Source organism: Acomys russatus, chromosome 28 (assembly GCF_903995435.1).
Source record: "Acomys russatus chromosome 28, mAcoRus1.1, whole genome shotgun sequence".
Taxonomy (NCBI): domain Eukaryota; kingdom Metazoa; phylum Chordata; class Mammalia; order Rodentia; family Muridae; genus Acomys; species Acomys russatus.
The window spans coordinates 9,739,315-9,752,756 of NC_067164.1; the positions used below are offsets into that span (position 1 = coordinate 9,739,315).

Here is a 13,442-nt window from a genome sequence, read left to right on the forward strand (position 1 = left end):
TTATTTTGGAGTAGCGTCCGATAGGCTGTTTTCCCCCTTTCATTGTCACTGTACTTTCAGTAACATTACACTTTCTGTTTTCGTTTGTTTGTTTTTCTTACGTATAATTCCACGACTCAAGCATGTCTTCTCCTGTTCATGTGTTAAGTAGTTGTGGGTCTTATGTTATCAACCAGGACAGACCTGTAGCATGAATACAACCTAAATTCAATTGGCAAAATTAGTACACTCAGCGTGCTTGATCATGAGACTAAACAGATTACTATTAAAGCTGCCAGTGGCACAATCTTACACTGCCCTTTAATACTGACATCCGGCATAGGTCAAGTTCTATGAAGTATCTATGGGTATCTAGCACCTTCAAACAATATGCTGGAGTAGTAATTTCTATGTTGCTTACATATATCACAAAGCGCAATCTGGGGGAAGGATACCTATTCCCACCCATACAGAAATGTTCACTGCTGCCTAGGTGCCTCACAGTTACCTTTTTATTTCATATGGATTTTGAGAGTTAAAAATGTGTGTTCATCAGGATTCATTGTGCTAATGGAGCAGGATTTTATTTTGCGTTTACTCAGAGAACACTTGCCTTCAGAGCCTTGCATACAGTTAAATACAGTACATGTAGACAGGATGATGGGCAGTTTACCAGAGCTCAGAATATTCACTATTACACAATAGAACCAACTTGTGGGAAGTCCCCCTCTCCCCGAAGAAACCCACCAGTTGCTGAAGTATTTCTTTCTGAAGAAATGTGTTTATATACTTGAAGATTTAAGGAATGACTTTTAAAATGCATGCACTACAAGTATGCTTTACCTTTTATTGTTCCTTGTACTAGGAATTGTACCTAGTAGTTATATTTTTGTGTGTCAGACATCCATAACGATCCCTGTGAAATTTCCTTTAAATCATATTAATATGTTAAATTTTTCCCTTTTAAAAGCCAATATCCAGTGTCTATTGAGCACAAGGAATTTGCAATACATTACTTTCTTAAGGGTATGTTAATTAAGTTTTATACTCCAAAATTTTGTTTTTTTTCTTAGCCACTTTAGCAATACTTAGATTTGGTGAAGGAATACTCATACTCAAAATTTAATGACTTACCATGTGTTTTTCATATTATGCAAGGTAAAAGCTCTGCTGTTTGTCTTCCTTCCAAGGCAGTTTTTTTCTCACTTGTTCACTGATCTACCTGTAGTCGACGTAAATTGAGAAATGCGTATATTTTTAAGAGATACTTGTGTTTTCCTTCTTAATAAAAAATGAGATTATTGAAAAAATGTAGTCCAAGAAATTATGATTTCCCTCATGACTCTCCTGCTGAGAGAATTTGCTAACACACTTGAGTTTGAGCAGTACAATTCACCCTGTGATGTTAGCTTCTGTCAGTCCATTAATGCAGATGCTATTTCCTCCTGAGACTTGGAATAAGAAGTAGCTTTATTTGAAACACTGTTATGCCCAAGGGGAAAAGCAACCTGCAGAAGTGAAGCAAGCAGTTGCTTTTAATGTGCTTGTTCAGACATGACACATGTCAAGTGTCCTCATATTCCTATGACTGTTCAAACATGGGGTCTGCTGCTTTAGGGCAGATCCCACACACTGTGTTAGGCTTTCCTGTAAATACGTCTGGATCAGAGTTAATAAGCAGTCTGTGCTGTGACTTGACAGCTCTCAAATCGTGATGCTTGGCTTCTACACACCATGCTGAACTAAATTCCATGATATGAATGTTCCCACCACCTCTAAAAAGTGTATTAAAAGTAAGATTTTTTCCTATGTTCTGCAGATTAATCTAGAGAGATTTCTTATGGGGGAGGTAAGACGTAATGGTTAAAATAGATAGAAAGCCTTTCAAAATTTTTTTCATAAGCTTCAGTCTTATGTGGAGGACAGCGAACAGGATGCCCAGCATGTACCTTTGTTCTTCCTTTACAAGTGTGGGCTTAGGGATTTTGTTATAGAATGCTGTGACCACCTCCCTTGTGTAAATATACCCCATATCCATATTCCTTTTTGTCTCTGGAAACCGGGCATCTGACTAGAAAATAGGACATAGTATCTAGTTCTTAGTTCAGTGAATTTTCCCCCTCTTTAATTCATATAGTCTTTCCAGCCCAGAAACAATACTATTTTTTTCTAAAATCCAAACGTAAACATTTAACTCCCATATCAATTCCACAAACCCATACATTTTTAGCAATCAAACACCAGACAGCAATAAGACATTTGTCTTCCTTTAGTTCGCTATTTTTGTATAGGAAAATGAGAACCCACGAGTAGGGTGAAACATGATAAGCTTGTCTGGGGAGTCCCAGGGAAAATGAAAGGCAATATAAATTTCCAAGCTGTATTATTGTATCTTAGATGTTAGAGACCTTGTCACACACACACACACACACACACACACACACACACACACACACACACACTCATACACACACACACACACACACAGCTGATTTGTTGTCATATTTAATCTATTTTTGTGTGCATTTAAAATCAGCAATAGAAGAAGGTAAATCACAGCATACATAAAGACCAGTGGTTATCAGAAAATATATAATTGCAGAATTATTTTGAGATAGATACAATTTTGGAGAGGCATTATTAATTAAATCCTATGAAGTTTACATAATAAAGGTCACATATATGTACAAAGCAAAAGCATGAATCCATATGCAGATTCTTTGAATAAGAATTCATAGAAATTAAAAAAAATCTTCCAATGGAATAAGACAATTTCTTCTTCTATAGAGGTGAGCTAAATGTGACTACTGATAAATGTTGGACTATTAACCCCCACTAGCACTTAGCATTAAATTTGAGGAAGCTAAACATCAATTCATTTTCATTAGTATTTTTTTTTTAAGGAGAAAGAAAAGAAACAGTGTAGTGTAAACTTCACAGCAACTCAAGGAATTCTAACACCGGTACAATATAATGGTGCACTTAGTTTCAATATACCAAACTTTATTTATACCAGATTATGTCATTTATTCCAGTAAATGCCGGAGATTCTTATTACATAACTATAATACATAGGAAACAATGTAATTTTAAGGTGTGTAACACTCTTAAAAGGTCTGGTAGACAAGGAAAATATTTAGAAGAATTAGAATGTTGTGGACAAAGAATTGAATTTTCACTTCCCCTGAAATTTGGTTTACTGAGTTTCATTGCCAATCTTATCAAAAGATAAGAGTTAACATAAAACATTATACTAACCTTATTCTTATCTTTATTGTTATTATTTATAGTTTGCATTATCTAAGCTTAATGTACATTAAGTATAATATTAATTCATTATTTATGAAGAATTCCAGGCAGACTTTCACTGCTTACTTACAAAGAAGAAATATCAGTTAAAAGCAGACACAGTCTTCCTTATTAAATATAAGTAGTTGATCAACTCTCTTGATGCTAAGTATTTCCTATTCCATAGACATCAATTTCAACAAATGTGATTTAGATAAAATGAGATTGTAGGATGTATGCAACAGATTGAATAACAAGGGTTCAGAATATTGCCCTTCCAAATATGTTAAGCAAAGTCAAAAACAAAAACAAAACCCAAACAAAGCAAAATAAAGCCCCTCTCTTTTTTTATAAAAATTTTATTTTATTTTTTGGAATATACATTTATATTATTATACATAAATAAAAAAATTACATACAGCAAGAAGAAACAGGAAACAATCAGGGATTATATGAATGTTACATTCATGGTGTTTTCTGTAATTGTATTTGGCAACCTTGTAGAAAATATCTTTCCATTCTTTGTGAGTCTAAAATTCTGAATGAAAATCAAAATCTTTTTTCTTAGATTAGTTCTTTGATAATTTGCTAAATTTATATAACACTTTTAGGGACATTCACTTCCTATTTCCCCCTTTCTCTCCCCACTTCTGATAATTCCCACTCTATCCTGCTCTTTGTCACAGTCAGAATATTTGTTTTTGCCTTGTTTTTTTTTTTTTATTGATTAATGCTAATCATAATTGTTTGAAGCAGAACACATGGCTAGAAGTGATTCTGAGTATCAAAGACATATTGATGTTTAGCCAGTGGCAATGCATCCAGTGAGAGGCAATATGGCCAGATTCACTCTGAATGGTAGAACTAACAGTCTTAAAGTTTGAAGTTACTGATTGTTATGGATAGCTGCAATTCCAGTTGTAGGCCACAAGTTAATTCTTTTTAAGCAATTCTCCTCCTGTGAGAAAAGACTTGATTGTGAATCACCACCTGCAATTTGGGACTTGCATTTTTTCAACGTTCATTTAGAAATGATACATTAAACCGCTGTGTGTGTTATTTTTACCCAGAATGTAATCATCCATAGGTGTGCCTCTTCTGTTCAGCAGCCAAATGTTCCTGAGACATTCGTCACTTCTACCTGTCCTTGAGGGAGACAGAGGAGAACATCAAGGCAGATATCCAGGAAACTACAAAGCCTGTACAGTAAGTAACCATTCCAAATATACTATAATTTGGAGTAAAGTCTGTTTTTCTATATAGGCAGTTAAAGCAGAAAGAAAAAAAGAAAGAGAGAGAGAGAGAGAAAGAAAGAAAGAAAGCCCAGAAAAAATTAAGAAATTCAATTTAAACATTGTAGGACAGTGAAAATATCCCAAATATGTGTTAATCTATATTTCTAACTCTTTTCTTTTTATACATTAAATTGTAATGTATTAAATGATTAAAACACAGGATGCTTAATAATCAATGACTTTTTTCAATTAAAGTAATTTAATAGTAGGAAACAATTTGTTAATGTGCCTTACTTAATAAAATTCTTGTAGTCATACAAATGAGAGTTGACTATAATTTATTTCCCTCATATATATTTTTTATTAAATAACTTTTAAATCTTATTGATTTGATGTTTCATTACTCATTTTGACCTCACAAACTTAATATGTCTTTATAAATGTATCAAAAATATTTGCAATGAGTAAGTACTCATCAGCAAATAAAAATTGATTCATATTGCTCATATATTATAGGAAACATAGATGTCTAAACAATAAAGAAAATTCATGATCTATCAAGTGCAATATCTGCAAGCAAGGAAAGAAGCAAAAGTGAGGAGGATGAAATAGAGTCTTTAAGCATCTAAATTATAGATGAGCATTATTTTAGCCTCCATATCAAGATGGGGTAAAGGTAGAATTAATGGGCTTGGTGAATACAGAATAAAGAGAAAGAAAATGTGAAGGTTCCTATTCAGGATACAAACAATAATGGTATAGTGTGTTAGTTGTTATTGAACATGACAAAACGCTGTGGACTATTTAAAAAAACTAACAAATATTGATAATCAGATTATCAGAAGGGCTTCTCATCACAGTATCTCGATTAAAACTTAAGATGCCTTTAGCATGATAATGAAAACTATTAGAAAAAGGTGTTTGAAGATAGTCCCTGAGACTGGTACAGGAAATACTGCATGGTAATTCTTAATGGCTAATTGTAAGTAGAAAGTTAGCAGTTGAATACATCTACCTAGAATGTAGAAAATGAAATTCACATAAAATTTGAACTCAGTACACACACACACACACACACACACACACACACACACACAGATAGTCAAAGGTTAAGTAAACAGGAGGACAAACATATCATCGAATGTACAATTGAATCTAGTAGTGATGTTGAGGGGTCACCATGATTTAGCATGTAAGCATTTGCACCAAGAAGGCAGTCTCCCTGGGAAGGACTTCAGGGTATTTAGGCTGCTCTCTTCTACTCATTTGTCATTTGTGAAGCTTTTTTTATTTTGAAGTAATATATAGTACAAGCTGTTGTAAAAAGTTTACATTGATGTTTGTACCTTTAACTCCGATTCCTACTGATCACACACACACACACACAAAAAAGTGAAGAAATTGATCGATTAACAGATACAACCTAAAAAAACAGAGAAATCAGTAGTTCAATGCTACAAGGACACTGGTTGATACAGTAAAAGTTCAAAACAGCCACATCAGCAAAAGAGGAGAACACAATCCATTCCATTCCATTTCTCAGCTATGTGTAATATAGCATACATTATGTGTGTGAGGTGTTGTGTGGTGTGTGTGTGTGTGTGTGTGTGTGTGTGTGTGTGTATGTGTATGGTTGTGTGAATCTTACTCTATCCTAAAGGCTGGCCTGTCCTTGACATTGTAGCCTACTGTAACAACAAACTAACAGTGCTAGGTCAGCCTCCCAAAGAGACAGTATTTTTAGTTTTCACTTAATTTTTCTTAATCAAGTATAGTGCACAAATGGAATCTTGTTACATGTAATATTTGGGATTGTGATTTTTCATTCAATCTATTTGTATTCAGTTTCATCTATGTGTTTACCTGCATGTATCAACTGTTCGAGATATCTATGTTGTTGTTTTCCTCCAAGTTTTGACTCTTACGAAAAAGTGCTGTGGAGAAGTGAATTTTCTGTTTGTGTGAACAGGAATTTTTGTTTATTCTAGAATCAGAACTTGAAAGTATAGTTTCTGAGATAGATTGATGATGTATATTCAGTTTCATGAGGTGTAGAAAAACTAGAAAAAAAAGAGAAAAAAAAGAGAAAGACTAGAAAAAGAAAATGTAACCACTGTGTTACATTATCTGGTTGTGAGGTATGAGTTGACTTCTTTGTATTTTTGACTGAATTTGGCATTATCATTTATTTTTGAAACTCAACCATTCTGATAGGCATGTCCATATACCACATTGCGGTTTTGACACTGTTCCCACAAGGTCATTGACACTGAACATTGGTCATGTTTTTATTTTCCTTTTTCATACGATATAGATGCCGTAAGATCTTTCTTTTGGCTGATGGGATAGCTTATGAGAATTCTTCACAGAATGTAGACTACAGCATCAAGCCACAGCTCAGGACCGTAATTATGAGGGGGAAATAACTGATACTTTATAGCATCACATAAACCGTGCTCTGATGTTCAGTAACTTAAGAGTGTTCAATGTTACTTACACTTATAACAAATTCAATTTTTGATGGGGTTAATTTCTATGGTTTTATATTTAAATTTCAGAATTTGCTTTTCAAGGTTTGTTATAAACCCAGTGGTTTTTGACCATGCCTGTAGGGAAGCAGGGAACAATTAGCATGTATCCTGTGCTGAATCCTTTGACACATAAACACAGTGTGTCCCTCACTTAACTTGTCTCCATTGATTTCTTTAATTAATTAATGTCTTACAACAATCAATAGATAGATGAGTATTATATTATATTATACTATATTATATACACAATTATTTTATTTATTTTATCAAGAGATGTTTTATTGACAATTTAAATTTCTACATGCACATTGTAATCTATGTGCTGGATATTTGTGTTGAGTACCTAACATGTGACCTTTTATTGGAGTTCCTGCATTGATAATGGAAATTATGCCATCTTTAAAGAGAATGTATTTTATTTTGTTCTTTTCTAATGCCTATCACAATATTACATATGTTTGAAGGATAAGACTTTAGACAAGAAAAACTTAGGTTACTGCTAATTTTAAGAGAAAACATTCAAAATTTCTCCAGTAAGTTCTAATTTAGTAATCAATACATTAAATTCTTTATTAGGTTATAGAGTCCTTTATTAAAAATATTTTTATTTTATTTGTAACTTAGTGAAAATTTTAATCATTAATGAGTTTAGATTTTCATATTTTTCTGGTTATCAATAGGGATGAATATGTGATTTTTGTATGTATTCCTCTCTTTTAAATTATACTAATTACCTTCAAATAATAAATAAAAAATATATTAGCACAAATAAATGTTAATTGTCAAAGGCTGTAATTTTTTATACATTTCTTAATTTTTATGAATAATGTACTTATAAATGTTCATATCTAATTTCATTGAAGAAACTACTTTATCAGTTTCCTTTTAAATTATCTGTTGAATTTCTTTGAGATAATGGTCTCTATAAGTAGCCAATATTTGCCTTGATGCCCAGCAACCTTCCTGCATTAGAAAAGGTAGGTATAGGAAGGTAGGAAAAGCAATCCAATATAATATCCCAAAAGTACATTTACAAGTGGTGTAATGACATTGAGCTAGGCAGAATGGAACATCTGATTTCTAATGCTATAGAGGAAACAGCAGGGGAAGAAGGAATGACTATTCTGCTTTAGGACATAAGGCAAAACCTTATTGCAGCTGCTGCCATTGGGGCTGTCACTAGTATATTTCTGTTTCTATTTTGTGGAAAAGTTTGAAAAGAATTTGTATTAACTCTTCTTTGAAGGTCTGGTAGAATTCTGCACTAATCCATCTAGCCCAGAGTTTTTGTTTGTTTGTTTGTTTGTTGTTGTTTTTGCTTGTGGGACTTTTGATGACTGTCTCTAATTCTTTAGGTGATAAAGGACTATTTAATTTATTTACCTGATTTTGATTCAATTTTGGTAGTTGGTAGCTATAAAGAAAATTGGCCATTTCATTTAGATTTTCAAATTTGTGGCATATAGGCCTTTGAAGTAATACCTTATGAGTCTTTGGATTTTTTATGTGTCTGTTGTTATGTGTCCTTTCTCATTTCTGATTTTGTTGATTTGAATACTTTCCCTCTGCCTCTTAGTTAGTTTGGCTAAGAATTTGTCTATCTTTTTTTATTTTCTCAAAGAACCAGCTCTTAGTTTCCTTGATTCTTTGAATTGTTCTTTTTTTCTAATTTATTGATTTCATCCCTGAGTTTGGCTATTTCCAGACATCTACTCCTCTTTGGTGTGTCTGCTTCCTTTTGTTCTAGAACTTTCAGGTATGCTTTTAAGTTGCTAGTATGAGATCTTTCCAATTTCTTTGAGAAGGTGCTTAGTGCTATGAACTTTCCTCTTAGCACTGCTTTCATTGTCTTGTCTTCCATGAGTATGGGTATGTTGTACCTTCATTTTGATTTAATTCTAGAAAGATTTTAATTTCTTTTTTTATTTCATTCCTTACCTAGAGTTCATTGAGTAGGGAGTTATTCAATTTCCGTGAGTTTGTAGGCTTTATGTTGTTTTTGTTCTTGAGTTCCAGCTTTAATACGTGGTGGTTTGATAAGATGCAGGGTGTTATTTTGGTCTTCTTCCATTTATTTAGGTTTGTTTTGTGATCGTGCATATGGTCAATTTTGAGGTGCTTAGAAGGTTTATTCTTTTGTGTTTTGGTGAAATGTTTTATAGATTTCAGTTAGGTCCATTTGATTCATGAGGTCTATTAGTTTCATTATTTCTCCGTTTAGTTTCTGTCCTGATGATCTGTCTGTTGGGGAGACTGTGCTGTGGAAGTCCCCCACTATTAACGTGGGAGGTTGGACATGTGATTTAATTTTTAGTATTGTTTCTTTAACATATGTGGGTGCTTCTGCATTTGGGGCATAGATGTTTGATATTGAGACATCATCTTGGTGCATTTTTCGTTTGATGAGTATGAAGTGTCCTTTTCCGTCTCTTTTTATTAGTTTTGGTTGAAAGTATAATTTATCAGATACTAGAATGGCTACTCCAGCTTGCTTCTTCACTTCGTTTATTGAAATACCTTTTTTCAGCTCTTTACTCTGAGGTAATGTTTATCTTTATTGCTGAAGTTTGTTTCTTGTATGCAGCAGAATGATAAGGCCTGTTTTCACATCCATTCTGTAAGCTTGTGTCTTTTTATTGATGAGTTGAGACCATTGATGCTGATCTTAGGGTCCGGGTGATCTCCTGAAGAAAGATCCAATGCAGTATGCAAAAGCAAAGAGAGGTTTTATTACAGCATGCTAGAATCACCTCTCTCCTTTAGAGGGTGACTCCTAAATGAGCATGCAGACTCAATTTATAGACAGTCTGATGATTTGTGACAAACTTTAATTCATTGGTGAGAAGAAAGTTAGAGTATACAGGGGATTTAGGATTGGCTGCTTATTTGGTTACTGGGGGCTTTTTGAGTCATTGCAGTTTTGACTCTTATTCAGGAGTTGGCCAATAATTTGATTGGATATGGCCAGCTGTGTTCTTTATCATGGACATGAAGTAATGAAAACATAGAATATTGTCATTTTGACCTGTATGCTGATTACCGGCCCATGAGATGTTAATGAGTTGTGGTTTTTCCAGGAATTGTTGGAAACTTGGCCTAATTAGTCAAAGTCAAACACTGAAGCCTGTCATAGAGTTGGTTTAGTCTTTTGGGTTCTGTGGTCCGTGGAGGAGGGTCTTCTCAGTTGACAGATATGAATTGGTAGTGGTTGTTAGTTCCTGTTTTTTGTTTTGTTTTGTTTTGATGTTGTTGTTGGTAGTGTGTGTGTGTGTGTGTGTGTGTGTGTGTGTGTGTGTGTGTGTGTGGTGTTTCCTTTCTTTCAGTTTTGAAGATGTGGGGCTATTTATTTTCTTGGTTTTCCTGGGTAAAGTTAGCCACTTAGGATTGGAGCTTTCCTTTTAGAGTCTTTTGTAAGCCTGAATTTGTGGCTAGGTACTGTTAAAACTTGGTTTTGTTGTAGAATATCTTGTTTTCTCCATATATGGTGATTGAAAATTTTTCTGGGCATAGTAGTTTTGGTTGGCATCTGTGGCGTCTTAATGTCTGCATGACATTCATCCAGGCCCCTCTGGCTTTCATATTCTCTTGAGAAGTCTGGTGTAATTCTGATTGATTTGCTTTTATATATGACTTGGCCATTTTCTTTTGCAGCTTTTAATATTCTTTCTTTGTTCTGTATGTTTAGTGTTTTATTATGTGGCAGGAGGACTTTCTATTTTGGTCTAACCTATATATAATTCTGTATACACACACACACACACACACACACACACACACACACACACACATGCACACACACACACTTCTTTCTTTAGGTTAGGGAACTTTTCTTTTATGATTTGATTGAAAATATTCTGTGGGCCTTGGAGCTGGGAGTCTTCTTTTTCTGCTACCCCTATTGTTCTTAGGTTTGGTCTTTCCATAGTGTCCCAGATTTTATGGATGTTCTGTGTCGGGAGCTTTTTTAGATTTAACATTTTCTTTTTTTAAATTTTAATTAATTAATTAATTTATTTTGTTAATTTATTCTTGTTACATCTCAATGTTTATCCCATCCCTTGTATCCTCCCATTCCTCCCCCCCCCCCCCTTTTCCCATTATTCCCCTCCCCTATGACTGTTCCTGAGGGGGATTACCTCTCCCTATATATTCTCATAGGGTATCAAGTCTCTTCTTGGCTACCTGCTGTCCTTCCTCTGAGTGCCACCAGGTCTCCCCCTCCAGGGGGCATGGTCTTTGACTGTTTTTTGATTTTTTTTTTTTCATTTATATCTTCTACTCCTATGAGTCTGTCTTTTTATCTCTTGTATTCTTTTAGTGGAGCTTTTGTCTGTAGTTCCTGTCCTCTTCCTTACATTTTCAATTTTCATGATAGTCTCAGATTGTGTTTCCTTCACTGCTTCTCTCTCCACTATTAGGTCTTGAATCTTTTTCTTCATTTCCTTCTCCTGTTTGGTTGTAGTTTCCAGTCTTTCACTAATTTCTTTAAACAATTTGTTCAATTCTTTCACCTCTTTGTATATTCCTGTTCTAGTTTAAGGGATTTATTTTCCTCCTTTAGAGCCTCCATCATTTTCTTATTCTCAGATTTGAAATCTTTCTCTTGTACCTCAGGTGTAATAGTATTTTCACGGCTTCTTGGTGGTGGGACTGCTGGCTTCTGATAGTGTCAAATGGTCCTGGGAATTGTGGCTTGTGTTGTTATGTTGACCTCTTCCCATTATGATGTATCTGGTGTTAGCACATTTGGTGGTCTGTGATGGTCAGAGAGTTTTTTGCAGGTATAGACAATGGGGCTTCATCCTGAGCCCTACTCACCTCTCCTGAGTTCACTGTCTCTGGTGGATCACTGCTTGTGACCCAGTGAGGTCAGGCAGCTGGAGAGCAGGCAGAAAGATATCCTAGACTATAGCTGTTCTTGTGGGCCCACTGGTCTCCTCTGGGCAGAGGACAATGGGACTTTGATCTGGCACCCAACTCATTTCTGCTGAGTTCACTGTCCCTGTTGGCTCCCTGTTTGTGATCCAGGTAGGCCAGGAAGCTCTGCTGAGTTCACTGTCTCTTCTGGCTCCATGTTAGAAATGTAGTTTCTTAAATGACATTAGATGTGAAAATTTATACATTATTAATTAAAATTCAGTAATTATAAAAAGAACTAGACACCACTTAATATATCTATATCATCGCTCATCTCTATCTATCTATCTATCTATCATCTATCTATCATCTAATAATAGATATAGATGTTTTAATAGATATATAAATATATTGAGAGAGAAAGAGAAGAGAAGAAAAGAGAAAGAGTGAGTGAGAGAGAGAAAGAGAGAGAGAGAGAGAGAGAGAGAGAGAGAGAGAGAGAGAGAGGCAAACCTCAGGAGATGGTCCATTCAGTAAATAATTTGTCGTAGAAACATAAGAACCTAAATTCAAAGGTAAGTGACATGAGCACAAAGAATACGTAGAATTGGGCTAGAGAGCCTTGCGGGGGCAGGGGAATAAGGTGACTTCTGGCTCTCAAGGCATAGAGTTCCCAGGAGCCAAGGTAGTGGGGAAAATGAGGCCTTTGACTGAAGAAGAGACTCGGGTAATGTTTGAGGAGACTGTGAAATACATCAGGGGGAATCTGCAGCTCCTGATGGACAGGCCCAAAGGTACCTACTGCTTCCATTTGCCTAACGACCAAGTGTACTGTGTAAGTGGAATGACCCTGAAGCTGGCTACCAACATCTCCTCCATGGATAAGCCAGTGCCACTGGGGACTTGTTTCAGAAAGTTTACCAAGACCTACAAGTTCCGGTTGCACATTACAGTTTTCAATTACCTTGTATCCTATGCCATGTATAAAGTGTGGATAAAGCCGGAAGCAGAGTATGTGTTGAAATCTGGTCTGGGTCGAATCACTGAAAATACTTCTCAGTACCACGGAGCAGTGGTTTATTCCATGACAGAAGTAAGTTCCTCTTGGTTTGGAGTGACAGCAAAGTTTACCCAAGACTGCAGATAAGTGGACCTTATGGAGATTGTGGTGTTTTATCAAGCAGACACTGGGGAATACACCAGAATGAAGAGGCATTGATTTAGATGGTCATCCCAGGATCATTTTGCTGTGAGAGGACTTAGCTTTGGTTCCTGTGTGTGCAGATATCATCCTGAAAAGTTTGGATAACCCTAAGATGTGCTGGTTGGATTCTTACTCAACTGAAATGACCCAAAAATAGGGTTTCAGGCCCTATAGAGGCAAAAGCAGGTAGAATATAAGTGTAAGACCCTCTCAGACTACTTGGCAAGTTCAAGGTCAGCCTTGGCTACATAGTGAGACTCTGTATCAAAAATCTAAAACAAAGGCTAGGTGTGGTGGCACATGCATTTAATCCCAGGCAGAGGCAGGTGGATCTCTTATGAGCTTGAG

General features: G+C 35.3%; 1 protein-coding gene across 1 annotated transcript; it reads left to right on the plus strand.

The window, feature by feature from the left end:
* Positions 1–12,587: 12,587 nt before the first annotated feature.
* LOC127211065 (60S ribosome subunit biogenesis protein NIP7 homolog) lies at positions 12,588–13,037 on the plus strand. The gene has a single exon (XM_051170892.1). The coding sequence runs from the start codon at positions 12,588–12,590 to the stop codon at positions 13,035–13,037; it is 450 nt and encodes a 149-aa protein (XP_051026849.1).
* The last annotated feature ends 405 nt before the right edge of the window (positions 13,038–13,442 follow it).

Excerpts from the sequence above, each read along its gene's own strand:
- LOC127211065 (XM_051170892.1), top strand. The coding sequence starts at position 12,588 with ATGAGGCCTTTGACTGAAGAAGAGACTCGGGTAATGTTTGAGGAGACT.